The sequence below is a fragment of the Oncorhynchus gorbuscha genome, linkage group LG15 (assembly GCF_021184085.1).
Source record: "Oncorhynchus gorbuscha isolate QuinsamMale2020 ecotype Even-year linkage group LG15, OgorEven_v1.0, whole genome shotgun sequence".
In the NCBI taxonomy this organism is placed as follows: Eukaryota; Metazoa; Chordata; class Actinopteri; order Salmoniformes; family Salmonidae; genus Oncorhynchus; species Oncorhynchus gorbuscha.
In genome coordinates, this window is record NC_060187.1 from 12,233,711 (window position 1) to 12,253,311 (window position 19,601).

The window sequence follows — 19,601 nt, forward strand, 5'->3', positions numbered from 1 at the left end:
TGTCTCCTCGTAAAACTGTTATCAGAACAGCAATTATGCAGTATACTTTGAATACCCACATATCTAATGAACATGTTGCCCATGGCAACATGTTCATTAGATATGTGGTTATTCAAAGTATACTGCATAATTGCTGTTCTGATAACAGTTTTACGAGGAGACATTGACAATAAATCGTCCTGAACAGTAATAGTGATTGGGTTGGTCTGGGGCCGATATACCCCGACAGTTAAAATCTCTTTACTGACGCTATCATCACATGGGGTGATAATTATCCCTCCCCTCCAGAGCTCCTGGGGCTCTTCCCGCCGCGGGGTCCAAGGGGTTGGTTAAGGTTGCCAGAGATTCGTTAAAAAGCCTTAATCAGTGGGTTTTTGGGTGGTGGAGATGTTGTTGGTGTGGTTGTTTGCTGCTGAAAGGGGAGGGTAGAGCTTGAGGAGGACGGGAGCGTAGCGAGGGGGTCTGTGAAACGTCAGAAACAGCACACAAGCATCGCCACGTAATTACGGACTCCTATTATGGTCCATCTACCCTCCCAGGAGTCTCAGAGTTTCATTTACTCCCCGGTTGGTTCAGGCAGCATCCGCAGCGTGCCAGCGTGCGCCTCATTTGAAGTGCCAGAGCAAGAGAGAAGCAGAGACTGAGAGAAACAGAGAGAGAGTGAGGGAAAGCAAGAGAGAGTCGACTGATTCTCACTGAGAAAAAGCAATAGTTCCAAGAAAGGTGCCTTAGCCATTGCAGAGTCAGTTTCCCAGTGCGTTCAGCCCTGAGCTGAGCCAGCTTTACTCACACACGAGCGCATCTGTTCGGCATCAGTTAAGCTCAGTCAGTTGCGACCGTGAGTCAACAGGAGTGGGAAGTGGGGAGGACTTTTTAAGAGGACTTCTTGAAAACCCAGATGCAGGACGCTGTGATTTTATATGGAGACTCTATTTGTTGTTTATGCGCGTGTATGGATGGACCGGATGCGTAGAGATTTGTGATCGAGGGAAAACAAACAAGGGGAAAAGCTTTTTTCTTCTATCTGTAGAAGTTTGGTTTACTGCCGCTGCTGCGTCTGGATGTGAGCAGCAACTGTGCTTTGCTTGGAAAACTGAGGTTTCTCCGCTGGTTTGTAGGCGCTGTTCCTGTTCGTGCGTTCTATGTGCAAGGATACATTTGGCTCGCTTATTATTATTGCTCAGTTTTTTTCTACTGTATCCTATTTGCGTCATGACTTCTAGCTATGCACATGTAAGGGACAGGCAAGCAACGATATCAAATCGCTTGGAGAGTCCGATTACATCGAATCTGGAAAACCTTCAAGCCAAAAAGAACTTCTCCGTGAGCCACCTGTTGGATCTGGAGGAGGCCAGGGAAATGGTTGGGACACAGGCGGACGAGAGTGTCGGTGAGGCAGGGAGGAATATGCTGGAGTCCCCGGGGCTGACCAGTGGGAGCGACACCACCCAGCAGGAGAGTAAGTAAGAAGTGGACACCAAGTGCAGCCTATACACTCGGGACTGATTAACACCTTAACGCAGAAATGGATTATTAGGCTACATTAGCAAATGCAGGCTAGGTCTATATCGTGTAAACTATAGGAACCCATGTTGTTAATAATTCGCAAAATAATCCGCATGATTTGAGGTTTGAACTCATTTTGGTGTGCGCCATCGGTAATTTGAGTGGGCCACTTTGGAGAAGAATTGCAGTGTACAGTGTGAACAAATACCGTACAGAATTATGAACACAATACTGCAAGCTACTTTCATTTATTTTCATTAAGTCTTGCACAGTCTTTTCCCGTTGAAATATAGTGTCCTTCGTGACTCGTGGTAATATATCGTCTCTGACGACTACACTGAAAACGACCATTCATTTACCATTAACACTTTGACGTCAACGAAGTATGGCGATGTTGGTGGATATGGTAAACAAAATATTATGGGAAAGGCAAGCTTTACAATAATAAATCAAATCAAACACTACTATAGAGGCGTCCACAACTGCCTTGATGACTTAGATGGGTCAGGAGGATAGCCTGAAATGTGGTTTGTCTATAAAAACATTTTTTTAAATGCGATAGAGGAGACAGAAATCAATTTGGATACACCCCATTAAAAGCAAAAGAACACCGCGGGTTTTCCCCATTCAGCCATACTGTTGAGAGAGTAAATGAACCCGTCAGGTCCCGGGTGATACGCCCTCCTATCCAGTCATTTGGAGAGGTTGACAGAAACGTTAGGGTTTAATGAGTGTTATTGTTATTTTACGGGTAAATCGGACCTCGAGGAGAGGTATGTGAGAAACGTGGGTAAGGGAAGGCGCAAGTTGATGTCGTTAATTCAGTTATTTCGCTTGTCAAACAACTTCAGAATATTTCTACATAATAATTTGTCATAATTATCGGATGTGTCCTGTTGACGTGGCTGTGACAATTACGGGATCAAATAACACAACGTCATTAGATCTGCTTGTCAAGAATAACTATGTTCCGTAATTAATCATGTTGGGATGTTTGTGTAATGTTTGGTATTCGTAAACATATTTAGGCCTATAGAAAACAAGCAATAAACGTGTAATATTAGGAGGCGGAACACATAGCTTGGACAATTAACATCATGCAAAGCCCATAAATCATCGTTGTGAATTTTCTTACTTTTACAATATATTACCAACAATTTCACACGAGCTTTAACTAATTCCCATAAACATTTTTTCATGGAGTCAGATCGCAGTAGGATCTAGACTACTATAATTTGGTTAAGGCCTAAATCATCATGATTATAGGCATCCGTTGAAATTGAATGGTTTTCACCCCGTTTACCACATAAAAGGTTTCTTATGTGGTTCGATCAGCCTCCAGTAAAGCATCACGCCATTTGTCAGTATGCAAACAACAACTGCACCTTTGGCCTAATGTTTTCAGCTCAGATTATTATATTTCTTAGGCCCTCACATAATAACATGATTTTAATGTATTATTTTAGCAGGGACAAACAACATACCTACTGGGCAAAAACGGGTTGAATAATCGTTGTTTCCATATCATAAAAAAAGAATAATAACTGATGACGTGGAAAACAGTTTGGATTTGCAAAAGTCATCAATGTAAGGGTTTTATTTTTATTTTTGTTCACCCAACCTGCAACATAAATCCAATGACATAGTGACATTGTTGGTTGATTTAACTGTGAATTCACCTTAGTTGACAACTCAACCAAATGTAAATCAAAACTAGACGTTGAACTGACATTTGTGCCCAGTGGGTATTTTCCTAGTGCGGAACTATCCTATCGATTTTCAGTTCATGTTTAAATTTGTAATTTCGAAATTTACACATTATCCTTTTTGGCAACGAATAAACCTCAGCTAAATTTGATAGAAACAAATAGCCTATATCGATTCTATTATTTTGGCAATCGTTGTATTTGAAAAAATGTGTATATCTTTTTATGCACAATTATTTAGCCTAATAATGATTTTTGAAGCCCATTTCCCACGCCCATTACGCCATGATAGATGTAGTTGATATGAGTAACATAATAACAGAAATAGCCTTTATGTCCTGTTATGTCGTCTGCTGCTACGTGTGACTTAGCAGTTGTTCTTTTATCATTAGTTTACAACAAGATACCCTATTACAATGAGTGCAATTGCAACTTTACAGAATTAACAATTGGTTTCAGATTAATATAAATTATTAGCATAACATAATACATGTATTTTATACATTCTAGTTTCAAACTTTTTTTTACACAGTATTTGATCGTTAATGGTATAATTAAGATAAGCCTCTTATAGCCCTGGAACTGTGTTCCCAATGTCGACTGTGTTCCCAATGTCGACTGTGTTCCCAATGTCGACTGTGTTCCCAATGTCGACTGTGTTCCCAATGTCGACTGTGTTCCCAATGTCGACTGTGTTCCCAATGTCGACTGTGTTCCCAATGTCGACTGTGTTCCCAATGTCGACTGTGCGCAATTTGTTTTTGTTTTGTATTATTAGTCTCTCCGGGTGTATTCCTGATATAAAACCTACATATTTAAACCGTTGAAATGGACAAGGTACTGATTAAACATTTATTTGAAGCCTGCCCTAGCATATAAATGTTGGGGCCTTCTTGAGTCTTCCAAACTTTCGACCACAAGGCCAACCACAGCAATAGGCGACAGAAAATGTGATTGGTAAAAATAAAGAGAAACATGAAGTTTAATATATACTCCATTCTGTGTTGCCTTGCTATAAAGAAAATAAACTTACTAAGAGAATAGGCCTCTTAATAGAAACGTTATGGCTGTTGTTCAGTGCATTCATCATGGTTTTCCGTTGATGAATGGGTAAAAGATGACAACATTGTGGGAACTTACTGAGAACTGTAAATGGCTGTTCTTCCGCGTGAAATTGTGCAACTATCCCCCAAAAGAGACTTGTCGGCTTAATTTGGATTCACACATTCACCCACTGCAGCAACAGTAACAATTATAACATTCTCAGTACAATAAAGTCATAGAAGAGGTTATACATCCTCTGAGGAGAGAAATAAAGCATACATAGTTGGTGATTGATCTCCCTCTCCCTCTCCCTCTCTCTCTCTCTCTCTCTCTCTCTCTCTCTCTCTCTCTCTCTCTCTCTCTCTCTCTCTCTCTCTCTCTCTCTCTCTCTCTCTCTCTCTCTCTCTCTCACTCACTCACTCACTCACTCTCTCTCACTCACTCACTCTCTCACTCTCTCTCTCGCATTCCCTCTCAATTCAATTCAAAGGGCTTTATTGGCATGGGAAACATGTTAACATTGCCAAAGCTAGTGGACTAGATAATAAACAAACGTGAAATAAACTATAAAAAATGTACAGTAAACACTACACTCACAAAAGTTTCAAAGGAATAGAGACATTTCAAATGTCATATTATGGCTATATACAGTGTTGTAACGATGTCTCTCTCTCTTTCTCCCCACCTCTACCTTTCCCTCTTTCTCTCATTACATTACATGATGACAACAAACTGGGTTGTAGAAACAGTCCACAGTGAACACACTTGAGAGACAATATGGTGCTATTGACAGGAAGTGTTTACGTACTGTAAGCCTATGTGTGTATACCTGTATTCAGTACATTATACACCGTGTAAGTCGCTCTGGATAAGAGCGTCTGCTAAATGACTTAAATGTAAATGTAAATAACATATATCTCTATCGTAGTATGTTTATCTGTGTGAACCTGTATGCGTATAAATGGGATAAACAAATGTAGGATATAAAAATAATTATTGGGAGCAGACAGCCAACAGTGAGAGGATGTTTACTGTTTCTGTTAGATCACAGATCATATTCTACAGTTAGTCTGTGCGAAGTATTTCCTGTGTCTGACCATGATGTTGTGTTGTAGATGAGCAGCTGAACGCAGAGGAGAAGAAGAAGAGGAAACAGAGGAGGAACAGAACTACGTTCAACAGCAGCCAGCTGCAGGCTCTGGAGAGGGTGTTTGAGAGGACACACTACCCCGACGCCTTCGTCAGAGAGGACCTGGCACGCAGGGTCAACCTCACAGAGGCACGGGTGCAGGTAGGGTCACAGTATATGCCATTTAGCAGACGCTTTTATCCTAAACATACATTTTTAGTTTGGGTGGCCTCATCGTCTCTACCAACTGAGCCACAGAGAACCACGTCCTCCCAGTCATTAGCATACTGTAATCCTAATAGCCCCAGCCAGGTGATCCTAATAGGTGATCCTCAGGCTCCCACGTTCTTGTGTTGTCTCATCATAAAGAGGACTCCACAGCATAATCCTAATAGGTGATGCTCAGGCTCCCACGTCCTTGTGTTATCTCATCATAAAGAGGACTCCACAGCATAATCCTAATAGGTGATCCTCAGGCTCCCACGTTCTTGTGTCCTCTAATCATGGAAACTATTAGGACCCAAGGACCTTGCAGGCTATTTCTCTATATCAGACAACTGTATGATATTTATTAAAAACATTGGGTAGATCTTGATGACACAGTTGTGTATGTGTGGGTGCGTGTGTGTGTGAGAGAGAGAGAGATGGAGAAAGAGAGAGAAAGGGAGAGACTGAACAAGAGAGTGAAGGAGAGGGAGCGAACATCTGCGATTAATTCGTACCAGAGCGGGATGCAGAAATCCTTTGATAAAAGAGACTTTGGGCTCATTCCTGAGGCGCTGCGTAAAGCTGTGCCTCCCGAGCCTTGGCGCTCCCAAAACGTTTAATAATGGATTTGATTTCAGAGTGAGGAACGGCATTATTAGTTCCCCAGTCAGGCCCTTGATCTGCTAACAAAGGAGGCATGTGGTGTGTGTGTGTGTGTGTGTGTGTGTGTGTGTGTGTGTGTGTGTGTGTGTGTGTGTGTGTGTGTGTGTGTGTGTGTGTGTGTGTGTGTGTGTGTGTGTGTGTGTGTGTGTGTGTGTGTGTGTGCGTGTGCGTGTGTGCGTGCGTGCGTGCGTGCGTGTGTGTGGTTGAGTATGGAAGACTCGACACTGAAGGGACAGTATTTCATCATCATGGCGTGCTGAGAGATACGGCTCAGTGTTACAGTATCTATTAGATATGAACAAAGGTTATAAAACATGACCGTTAAAACATGCATGTTAATACTTTTTTACACATTGTAAAATGTAAAACATGAATCTCATGGAGAAGTTGTTGATATCATTAAATTCAGGAGTTAAATATTATATAAATTCTGAAATATTCAGATATGAATAACACTTTACATAGAGATATAGTGTGAAGGATTTATATCAGTATGAAAAGTAGTTTATAAACTGTAGCTAAATTAAACGTCTATAATTACTGTCATTATCAATTGGACTGCTTTTATTTGAGGGACTACTGTACATTAATTCTTTGAATGTGCGCTCATTTGTATGTATTTTTCCCAGGTGTGGTTTCAGAATAGAAGAGCAAAGTTTCGTCGGAACGAGCGAGCCATGTTGGCCAGCAAGAACGCCTCGCTCCTTAAGTCCTACTCCGGGGACGTCACAGCCGTGGAGCAGCCCATCGTACCCCGTCCGGCCCCCCGCCCAAATGACTACCTATCCTGGGGCAGTGCCTCTCCTTACAGGTAGACCCCCCCCCTCCTTCCTATCGTTGTCATAGCTCTACCCCTTTCACCGAAAACACAGATCCAACCGCTCTCTCCTTCAGACCCCAGGCTCCCTCTCACCCCTTGTTCCTGCAATAACCACACTTTAACCCCACCACCCCTTCCTTAATGCCACTTCCAGCCCCCTCTCCTCTCACTAACACCCCACCACCCCACCACCCCTAACCTCCAAACCCCTCTCCTCTCACTAACACCCCACCACCCCATCACCCCTAACCTCCAACCCCCTCTCCTCTCACTAACACCCCACCACCCCATCACCCCTAACCTCCAAACCCCTCTCCTCTCACTAACACCCCACCACCCCATCACCCCTAACCTCCAAACCCCTCTCCTCTCACTAACACCCCACCACCCCATCACCCCTAACCTCCAAACCCCTCTCCTCTCACTAAAACCCCACCACCCCATCACCCCTAACCTCCAACCCCCTCTCACCTCACTAACACCCCACCACCCCATCACCCCTAACCTCCAAACCCCTCTCCTCTCACTAACACCCCACCACCCCATCACCCCTAACCTCCAAACCCCTCTCCTCTCATTAACACCCCACCACCCCATCACCCCACCACCCCTAACCTCCAACCCCTCTCCTTTCACTAACACCCCATCACCCCTAACCTCCAAACCCCTCTTACCTCACCAACACCCCACCACCCCATCACCCCTAACCTCCAAACCCCTCTCCTTTCACTAACAACCCATCACCCCAAACATCCAAACCCCTCTCCTCTCACTAACACCCCACCACCCCATCACCCCTAACCTCCAAACCCCTCTCCTTTCACTAACACCCCATCACTCCAAACATCCAAACCCCTCTCCTCTCACTAACACCCCATCACCCCACCACCCCTAACCTCCAACCCCCTCTCACCTCACTAACACCCCACCATCCCTAACCTCCAATCCCCTCTCACCTCACTAACACCCCAACACCCCTAACCTCCAACCCCCTCTCACCTCACTAACACCCCACCACCCCATCACCCCTAACCTCCAAACCCCTCTCACCTCACTAACACCCCACCACCCCTAACCTCCAACCCCTCTCACCTCACTAACACCCCACCACCCCATCACCCCTAACCTCCAACCCCTCTCACCTCACTAACACCCCACCACCCCATCACCCCTAACCTCCAACCCCTCTCACCTCACTAACACCCCACCACCCCATCACCCCTAACCTCCAACCCCCTCTCACCTCACTAACACCCCACCACCCCATCACCCCTAACCTCCAACCCCCTCTCACCTCACTAACACCCCACCACCCCATCACCCCTAACCTCCAACCCCCTCTCACCTCACTAACACCCCACCACCCCATCACCCCTAACCTCCAACCCCTCTCACCTCACTAACACCCCACCACCCCACCACCCCTAACCTCCAACCCCTCTCACCTCACTAACACCCCACCACCCCTAACCTCCAACCCCCTCTCACCTCACTAACACCCCACCACCCCTAACCTCCAAACCCCTCTCCTTTCATTAACACCCCACCACCCCTAACCTCCAACCCCCTCTCACCTCACTAACACCCCACCATCCCTAACCTCCAATCCCCTCTCACCTCACTAACACCCCACCACCCCATCACCTCCAACCCCCTCTCACCTCACTAACACCCCACCACCCCATCACCCCTAACCTCCAAACCCCTCTCACCTCACTAACACCCCACCACCCCTAACCTCCAACCCCTCTCACCTCACTAACACCCCACCACCCCATCACCCCTAACCTCCAACCCCCTCTCACCTCACTAACACCCCACCACCCCATCACCCCTAACCTCCAACCCCCTCTCACCTCACTAACACCCCACCACCCCATCACCCCTAACCTCCAACCCCCTCTCACCTCACTAACACCCCACCACCCCATCACCCCTAACCTCCAACCCCCTCTCACCTCACTAACACCCCACCACCCCATCACCCCTAACCTCCAACCCCTCTCACCTCACTAACACCCCACCACCCCACCACCCCTAACCTCCAACCCCTCTCACCTCACTAACACCCCACCACCCCTAACCTCCAACCCCCTCTCACCTCACTAACACCCCACCACCCCTAACCTCCAAACCCCTCTCCTTTCATTAACACCCCACCACCCCTAACCTCCAACCCCCTCTCACCTCACTAACACCCCACCATCCCTAACCTCCAATCCCCTCTCACCTCACTAACACCCCACCACCCCATCACCTCCAACCCCTCTCACCTCACTAACACCCCACCACCCCACCACCCCTAACCTCCAACCCCTCTCACCTCACTAACACCCCACCATCCCTAACCTCCAATCCCCTCTCACCTCACTAACACCCCACCACCCCTAACCTCCAACCCCCTCTCACCTCACTAACACCCCACCACCCCATCACCCCTAACCTCCAAACCCCTCTCACCTCACTAACACCCCACCACCCCTAACCTCCAACCCCCTCTCACCTCACTAACACCCCACCACCCCATCACCCCTAACCTCCAACCCCTCTCACCTCACTAACACCCCACCACCCCATCACCCCTAACCTCCAACCCCCTCTCACCTCACTAACACCCCACCACCCCATCACCCCTAACCTCCAACCCCCTCTCACCTCACTAACACCCCACCACCCCATCACCCCTAACCTCCAACCCCCTCTCACCTCACTAACACCCCACCACCCCTAACCTCCAATCCCCTCTCACCTCACTAACACCCCACCACCCCATCACCCCTAACCTCCAACCCCCTCTCACCTCACTAACACCCCACCACCCCTAACCTCCAACCCCTTCTCACCTCACTAACACCCCACCACCCCACCACCCCTAACCTCCAAACCCCTCTCCTTTCATTAACACCCCACCACCCCTAACCTCCAACCCCCTCTCACCACCCCACCACCCCTAACCTCCAAACCCCTCTCCTTTCACTAACACCCCACCACCCCTAACCTCCAAACCCCTCTCCTTTCACTAACAACCCACCACCCCATCACCCCAAACATCCAACCCCTCTCCTCTCACTAACACCCCACCACCCCATCACCCCTAACCTCCAAACCCCTCTCCTCTCACTAACACCCCACCACCCCATCACCCCTAACCTCCAACCCCCTCTCCTCTCACTAACAACTCACCACTCCATTGCCCATAACCTCCAACCCCTCTCATCTCACTAACACCCCACCACCCCATCACCCCTAACATCCAAACCCCTCTCACCACCCCACCTCCCCACCACCCCACCACCCCTAACCTCCAACCCCCTCTCCTCTCACTAACACCCCACCACCCCACCACCCCTAACCTCCAACCCCCTCTCATCTCACTAACACCCCACCACCCCATCACCCCTAACCTCCAACCCCCTCTCACCACCCCACCACCCCACCACCACTTCCTCCTCCTTTCTTACCTGCATATACACCACATATTGACACTAACCCTTCGAGATCTCTCTTTTTGTCCATCTGGATCCAATGAAACAGTATTCGACCTTGGCTTTGTTAAACAATAGTCAGGTTTAGTCAATAGTGTGTTTCTTTTTGAATATTTGTGTTACAGTAGAAAAACCTGGCCCTATTTGTCATAGTTTTAGTGGTTGAATTCAGTCAGGCCTATACTTTCCTCTCCATCTCTCAGTTTTTGCCAGTTCTACACTCTCTCCAATGACCTTTCTTATACCCATCACAAACTAATATTCTAAAAACACAGTGCATGAATGTTTTGTATAATCTATGGTGGCACAATATAGATTGAGTCCTATTTCTAGAACTACAGAGTATCTGTAAACAGGTCAGTCTTTCTCTCTTTTCATTCCTTTTCTCCATTCTCCTTAACACGAGGGAGGAATGAGAGATCCAATGGCCCTTGTGAGGAGGTGATAATCTGAAAACAAACTGTATTAAATCCACTGTTGATCCCTGTGACCTTCTCTGTTATACAATACCAAATAACAAACACTAGAGCAACAGCAGGCTCCACTGGGCAGGATTTTTTGTGCCTCTGGTTACATTGGTTGTGATTTACAGTAAACCCCCCCCCATGAAACTAAGTATAACATTTCTGGCCTGGGCGCTATGACCAAAGGCTCCATTCTCCAACTGTATCTCAGTGGGGAACCCATGTGGTTCAGGTGGTAGAGCATGGAGCTTGCAACGCCAAGTTTGTGGGTTTGATTCCCACGGGGGACAAATAATAAAATGTAGGCAAGTCGCTCTGAATAAGAGTGTCTGCTAAATAACTAAATTGGGATGGCTTTCTGGCCCGGCTGTACTCACTATAGTGGATAGTCACATGACCAGAAGTAATGCCAGTGAATAATATCACACTAATGTGGTGCTAACACATACATCACCATTTATATATTCTTATTAAGCTGGTACCCAATGCCGGAGGGAGTGCCAATGCGAGTGCCACAGAAAATGCTGCCCTCACAAAGCAAGTACTCTTTCACTTTACTACATGTGGTTCCTTATTGTTTTATTTTTTGGCTTGATGTGTCTTGGTATTTTCCAGAGTAAGTCAAAACAAATGAATTATTCAGTCATCATTAAAAAGACTGCCAAAATCTGGACTTTTACAGCAATGAACAATTAAACACATTTTATGTTTTTCCTCATGATGAGCTCTGTGATGTTAATAACAATGCTATTCTAGTTGAACTCACATTGTCATGTTGGCTCCATCGCCACTGGTTACAGTTCTATCTGACCTTTGCCCTCTGTACCATTCTCTCCTCCAGTGCCATGGCAACCTACCCCCCCACATGCTCCAACCCCAATACATCCCAGGGAATGAACATGGCTAACAGCATCGCCAACCTGCGGCTCAAAGCCAAGGAGTACAGCTTGAACCACGTGCCCACGGTCAACTGAGGAGAGAGGGGGGAGAGAGAGGCTTCATGGTGGGGCTGGGGTCTCTCTCTCTCTCTCTCACATGTCTGTCCCACACAGACAGACAGTAAGACCCCTGCCTGGCCCCCACAGGGATGATTAAGATCTGCCATCCATTTTAGCTTGAAGTCTCCTCTCGTTCCGGAGCTATAGCGATGGACCTGCTTCCTATACTGTCCGCAAACCTGAAGCATCTGATGAGAAAGCAAGCGACACGGGGGAATCATGAGAGGTTGTTTCTGTGAGCCGCGTCTCTCCTATCCTGAGCATCGCTGAACTGTCGCTGTCTGTACTAACCAATTAAACAAAAGAGATCAACCAATTAAACCAAAGAGATCAACCAATTAAACCAAAGACATCTAGACTGGGACTGGATGCTGTAGCAAATGACTGTTTTTATTCTTTCTTTCAATTTGATTTTGACTGAATGAAAGGCTAGTCTCCAAAGATATGGAAATTCTGACAGAATCAATCTGACTGTCAGGCTGTCAGTGTCCATTTCTAGTTTTATTCACGGTCAAGACCACAGTGACCACTTCCGTGGGGTGAGGAGGAGATGAGGAGGAGATGAGGAGGAGATGAGGAGGAGACACCAGGATGGACGACTTTTCAAATGGAGTTTTCTGTATTTTTATTATAGAGCATTCAATAGGATTATAACAGCAGAATGGGATGAGTAACTTCCTGATCAACAACAACAACAACATCAACAAGGACTTATCCTTGGGAGGTTACAAACATTTATACGTTTTAATATTTTTTCTTCTCACATTTCTTTCCATTTTATTCCACTGACAAGCAAACATTTTTCCCGGCGCATTTTGATTCATATAATGCCATGGTACACTATACAGGAAAGGCTAATGTAACCTATTTCTGAATCCAAGACCGTAGTTTCGCTTCATCTTTGTATGATAATCTTTATTTGTAACAGATAATCATGTATATTAATAAACTCAAGCAAAGTAATGCCACTGTGTCAGACTTACACGGTTGAAAGCTATTTGAGGGTTGCACTATCCAGCCACGATATCTACATGAGATTTAAACTATTTAAATAGAAAGATGTGGAGGCCGCTTTTAGAGTATCTAGAATTTTTTTATATTTAGAATTTTAAGAATATTTAGAATTTTTGAATATCTAGAATTTTTGAATATTTAGAATTTTAGAATATGTAGAATTTTAGAATATTGGCAGTTATTTTTAGAATACAATGTGTTATGAGCTGTTGACGAAAGGGAATCATATCAAATGTAATTTACCAAAGTTCAATCAGGAAGGCCGGTGTGAAAGCTTGTTAAACTTCATCCAGGAAGCATAACATAATTCACTCTGTTTCCTATTCTAGGGACATAGTGTCTTGTTTCTTCTCCTCTTTCCTATTAGCCACGTGCAGAATGACATTCACCTATTGACCCTATAGCCTATAAGCACGGCCCCGTTATGCACATTCCTCACGCTTGATGTTTAACTTATGGGCTCACTTTTGCAATTATCACCTTCCTCTCGCTCAACCAATATGGGTCGTAAGTCTTGGGATGTATTTACATGTCAACTTATCTTCGTTCTCTCACTTGCTGTCTTTCAGCAACAGTTTTCAACAACCATTCACCTCCCCACCACCAGCAGCTATAATAACCTTAAGGTGCGTAATTGTAACTCCTTTACCCCAGCGGGGGTTCGATTCCCGGCCAGTAGTCCCGCATAGCTACCTGCCATCACATCTGGCTCTGAGGATCTTCCCTTGGAGATGAGGCCATTCTCCAAACTATTGAATAAAATGTCATATTACATTCAGTCTTTGTGGTTCATTCAGTTAAGCCTGTACTTGATTTAACTGTTTTCTACGGTGACTTGGATCTTGGTATGGCTCAAGACTTCTGCTAAATAAAAAGGAACAAATATTATGCTCCTAAGGAGGCCATATCCATAGATATCATTCATACTGTAAAATAACCATGACACCAAGTGCCATTCTTCCATTCGGCCACTGCAACAGAGGCCATTTCAAACATTGGATTTGTTTTTAAAAAATCAAATAATTGGTGACCATTTGGAGAGAAAATGACTTTTGAAAGTTGTGCATGTCCACTTAAAAGTGTTTTATAACCCAGGGACAGACTTCTTCAGAATAACGCTACTCTCCAAACCTCAAGCTTTTCACGATCTGCTGATTACCACAAACAAAAATATTCCATCTTTAAAAAACAGATATTTACGAGTAGGGAAATCCTCTCTCTAAAAGTGTGGGCACAGTGGCCTCTTTGTGCTCAGCGGCTGTCAGAGAGAGGTGTTTCTACTCACTGGCCCTTCATAACCTGTCGTAAACAAACACTAGTTGACTTAACTTGACACTGAATATCCTGCCATAAAACTGCTGGTGTTTGACATCTTTGCAGCGCAATCCAATGTATTTTACAGCTTGTCGTCCCTACACCTTGTTGTGTATGAGAAAGGGACTATTTTAAGCCCTATTCAAGCCCTAACAGTGTTAGGGCTTGTTTTTGACCATATTGGTTTGTGACGGCATTGGTCACTGTGGAGGTTTGCTGTATGGTAGTCTATATGGGATAGTACTAGATACCAGGGGTGCTTGGTCATTGCAGGTCTGCACAGCACAGTGGCGCCCTGGCTCACCTTTCACGGCCAGGCCAGACTGACCTGAAGTGATTCCAGATGTACAGCCTCTCTGACCCCCTCCCCCCTGTACCCCTCCTCACCCCTCTAACCCTCGCCCCCCTGTACCCCTCCTCACCCCTCTAACCCTCACCCCCTGTACCCCTCCTCGCCCTTGTCCTCCGCACCCCTCGCCCCAGGCCCTGGCCACTCCATCAGGACTGACAGGGTCCCTTTGGATGGGTGTCTCTCTCTCCAGCCGCACAGATGACATGCAAGCTGCTACCCCCTCCTCCCCCTTCACCCCCCTCAGCTCCACATCTGGAGCTCATTACAGAGGAGACAGTCAGAGAGAGGGGGGGGGGTCTGTGTACGTGTGTGTGTATGGAGAGTGTGTGTGTATGGAGAGTGTGTGTGTATGGAGAGTGTGTGTGTATGGAGAGTGTGTGTGAGAGACAGATAGAGAGAGAGAGAGAGAGAGAGAGAGAGAGAGAGAGAGAGAGAGAGAGAGAGAGAGAGAGAGAGAGAGAGAGAGAGAGAGAGAGAGAGAGAGAGAGAGAGAGAGAGAGAGAGAGAGAGAGAGAGAGAGAGAGAGAGAGAGGGGGGTGATAGAGAGGGAGAGAAAGAGAGAGGGAATGAGAAAGGGGATAGGAGAGAGAGAGAGAAGGAAAGAGAGAGACGGAGTGAAAGAGAGGATGAGAGAGAGGAAGAGAGAGAGAGAGAAGAAGAGAGAGAGAGAGTGGAAGAGAGAGAGAGAGAGAGGGAATGAGAAAGGGGATAGGAGAGAGAGAGAAGAAGAGAGAGAGAGAGTGGAAGAGAGAGAGAGAACCATCAACTTCAGCCTCCACACATCTACTCTGTATCTACCTTTCCTTCCTTTCATTATTCATCCCTCTCTTTTCTGTCCTTGTCCATCTTCTTCCTATTGTTTCTCCTTCTCCCACTTTTTTCCCTCTCGTCTCTTCCCAGGGACTTCCCACGACCGCCCTGCTGTCATTGCCACATGATCACAGATCTTATAATAGTGAGAGGTTTTGCTTTGCACAGAAAACATTCGAGCTGAAGAGGTTGAGTGAAATACTGCACAGCTGTTAACAGTGTGTGTTTCGGGTGAACAACCAAAAGAATGTTCTGTGTTGTGGAGGTTGTTATAGTAGACACATGGTTCCACACAAGGAGAGTTAAGTTGACTGAGTGAGCCAGTGGTATAAGGCACTGCCTCTCAGTGGTAGGGGTGCTCTACAGACCCTGGTTCAATCCCGGGCTGTATCACAACTGGCTGTGATGAGGAGTCCCATAGGGTGGCGCACAATTGGCCGAGTGTTGTCCGGGTTAGGGGAGGGTTTGGCTGGGGTAGACTGTCATTGTATAATTGGAATTTGTTCTTAACTGACTTGCCTAGTTAAATAAAGGTTGAACATCTCTCTTAAATACAGATGCAACAGCCATAGGATAAACAAAGCTCTGTGGCCTACAGTCAACTATCATTATGAACATAATCAGTCGACCTTGAAGCCATTTCCAATTGACTTTTAATGCTACTAGCTACGTCACACATGTTTTTATTGGAATTTGAAAATGAGTACATTTAAAATCATAAATAACATTCACCATGTTTGTATTTGATATCAAAGTCATTTCTGTTAGCTAGGCCTAGTGTGTAGATTCGGCCTGACAACAGGAAGCTCATGTAAATGCCAGGCAAACAAATGCCATTTTCAGCCTAAAGATCACCCCCATGTTTTTCTCAACTCACAGAAAGCCAATTATTGTGAAATACACATTTGGGTTGTGTAGGCCCTAAACCGACTGTTGTGGCATGGTTGGTTGGGCCTGCTCAGCCCCCGAGAGGCGAGAGGCAGCCGGGTACAGACCAAAACAACAATTACGGTGACTGACATGACGTGTGTTCCGAGACATCGTCACAATATAATCACCATCAGATTCCTCTTGCGCGCAATACATATTCCCCATGCACAGCTGAACTATTTCCAGTATTTGCTGCTGAAAGGGCGTTTATGAATAGAAATTGATTGAGGGGTTTGGCTTGAGCTGCTCTGAGTGGAACACATGCGCGTGTTGGCTCAGAACATGACAGGTTTCATCATGTGGGAAAAGGGAGCTGGAGAGGAGAGCTCACTGCACGCAACACAGGCTGAGTTGCCTGACCTCTACAACCCTAAAAATAACCAAGCAGCATATCCTTCCTGTTTTCTTACCCTTAGGTCTATATAACAGTTTTTGGTTTATGAATCTTTAAATTCATGTTGTAAAAATGGACCTATAGCCTGCTGTAATCTACTCCATAGGCCCTTTCCACTCCACCAGAAATGACACTGTTCCGTCAAAATGGCACTACATTTGTTTTCGCAGTCACTAATGTTTGCTACTTGGTATTTCAAAAGTTGACCAAATCAATCCAATATCAAAGACAGTGACCACAATTTGATATTACATTCCCATTTTCTGATTGGCTGATGGAAGAACTGAATCATGGAGCCTAATCATAGGATTGTTTCTGATTAAAGCTAGAAGGGCCTACGATACAAGCCTAGCTCTTACCCATCTAGCATTCAGAGTTGTTCTCCATGATAAAGGCCTTTTGAAGATAGTCTACACATTGGGAAATGGCACATAACCAACCACTCTACTCAAGAACAGGTAAATGGACGAACTACGGTACTAGAATGTTTGTGATGGTCATCAAGAAGCTACAAGAAAGGGTGACTAGCCTGCTCGGGCCCAACAGGTAAATACAGACATAGGCAGGTGCGGACTGGGACCAGAAATCAGCCCTGGCATTTATTACACCATCCCCTTTTTTCCCCCGAGGCCCCCTGTTATTAGCCAGATAATGATCATTTTACAAACAAAAAAACAAGTTAGACGGTCCCACTTGGCAAAAACTGGACCAGTCTGCCCATGGACATAGGCATACAATGGGAGATAACGTTTCTGAACGACTCTTCATCAGATAACCAGCTCTCTTCCTCCCTCTGCTGGCTGCTGTCTCTCCATGCAGTAATGTCACTGGGTCAGAAGGGGCCACTGACCAGTCAACCTCATTCACATATAACATGTTGCTAGAGTAGGCGACATAAATGCTGTTATAGTAGACTACATACATGTTGTTATAGCAGGCTACATACATGTTGTTAATAGCAGGCTACATACATGTTGTTATAGTAGGCTACATACATGTTGTTATAGTAGGCTACATACATGTTGTTATAGCAGGCTACATTAATGTTGTTATAGTAGGCTACATACATGTTATTATAGCAGGCTACATAAATGCTGTTATAGTAGACTACATACATGTTGTTATAGTAGACTACATACATGTTGTTATAGTAGGCTACATACATGTTGTTATAGCAGGCTACATTAATGTTGTTATAGTAGGCTACATACATGTTATTATAGCAGGCTACATACATGTTGTTATAGCAGGCTACATACCTGTTTTTATAGTAGGCTACATACGTGTTATTATAGCAGGCTACATACATGTTGTTATAGTAGGCTACATACATGTTGTTATAGTAGGCTACATACATGTTGTTATAGCAGGCTACATACATGTTGTTATAGTAGGCTACATACATGTTGTTATAGTAGGCTACATACATGTTATTATAGCAGGCTACATACATGTTGTTATAGTAGACTACATACATGTTGTTATAGTAGACTACATACATGTTGTTATAGCAGGCTACATTAATGTTGTTATAGTAGGCTACATACATGTTGTTAATAGCAGGCTACATACATGTTGTTATAGTAGGCTACATACATGTTGTTATAGTAGGCTACATACATGTTGTTAATAGCAGGCTACATACATGTTGTTATAGTAGGCTACATACATGTTGTTATAGTAGGCTACATACATGTTGTTATAGTAGACTACATACATGTTGTTATAGCAGGCTACATACATGTTGTTATAGCAGGCTACATACATGTTATTATAGCAGGCTACATACATGTTGTTATAGCAGGCTACATACCTGTTGTTATAGTAGGCTACATACATGTTATTATAGCAGGCTACATTAATGTTGTTATAGTAGGCTACATACATGTTATTATAGCAGGCTACATTAATGTTGTTATAGTAGACTACATACATGTTGTTAATAGCAGGCTACATACATGTTGTTATAGTAGGCTACATACATGTTGTTATAGTAGGCTACATACATGTTATTATAGCAGGCTACATACATGTTGTTATAGTAGACTACATACATTTTGTTATAGTAGGCTACATTAATGTTGTTATAGTAGGCTACATACATGTTGTTATAGTAGGCTACATGCATGTTGTTATAGTAGGCTACATTAATGTTGTTATAGTAGGCTACATACATGTTGTTATAGTAGGCTACATGCATGTTGTTATAGTAGGCTACATGCATGTTGTTATATTAGGCTACATACATGTTGTTATAGTAGGCTACATACATGTTGTTATAGTAGGCTACATACATGTTGTTATAGTAGGCTACATACATGTTGTTAAAGTAGGCTACATACATGTTGTTATAGTAGGCTACATACATGTTATTATAGCAGGCTACATACATGTTGTTATAGTAGACTACATACATGTTGTTATAGTAGGCTACATTAATGTTGTTATAGCAGGCTACATTAATGTTGTTATAGTAGGCTACATACATGTTATTATAGCAGGCTACATACATGTTGTTATAGCAGGCTACATACCTGTTGTTATAGTAGGCTACATACATGTTATTATAGCAGGCTACATTAATGTTGTTATAGTAGGCTACATACATGTTATTATAGCAGGCTACATTAATGTTGTTATAGTAGACTACATACATGTTGTTATAGTAGACTACATACATTTTGTTATAGTAGGCTACATACATGTTGTTATAGCAGGCTACATTAATGTTGTTATAGTAGGCTACATACATGTTATTATAGCAG

General features: G+C 44.6%; 1 protein-coding gene across 3 annotated transcripts; it reads left to right on the top strand.

Annotated features, from left to right (window-relative positions):
- The first annotated feature begins 403 nt into the window (after positions 1-403).
- prrx1b (paired related homeobox 1b) lies at positions 404-13,810 on the top strand. 3 transcript variants are annotated; one of them, XM_046299718.1, is made up of 5 exons: positions 404-1,459; positions 5,372-5,547; positions 6,885-7,066; positions 11,500-11,565; positions 11,866-13,810. In XM_046299718.1, the coding sequence occupies exons 1-5, from the start codon at positions 943-945 to the stop codon at positions 11,996-11,998; spliced, it is 1,074 nt and encodes a 357-aa protein (XP_046155674.1). In that variant the 5' UTR covers positions 404-942; the 3' UTR covers positions 11,999-13,810. The 3 variants fall into 3 exon arrangements, with proteins under 3 accessions (XP_046155674.1, XP_046155673.1, XP_046155672.1); XM_046299717.1 differs by having other exon boundaries at positions 410-1,459; positions 11,500-11,561; XM_046299716.1 differs by lacking the exon at positions 11,500-11,565 and having other exon boundaries at positions 412-1,459.
- The last annotated feature ends 5,791 nt before the right edge of the window (positions 13,811-19,601 follow it).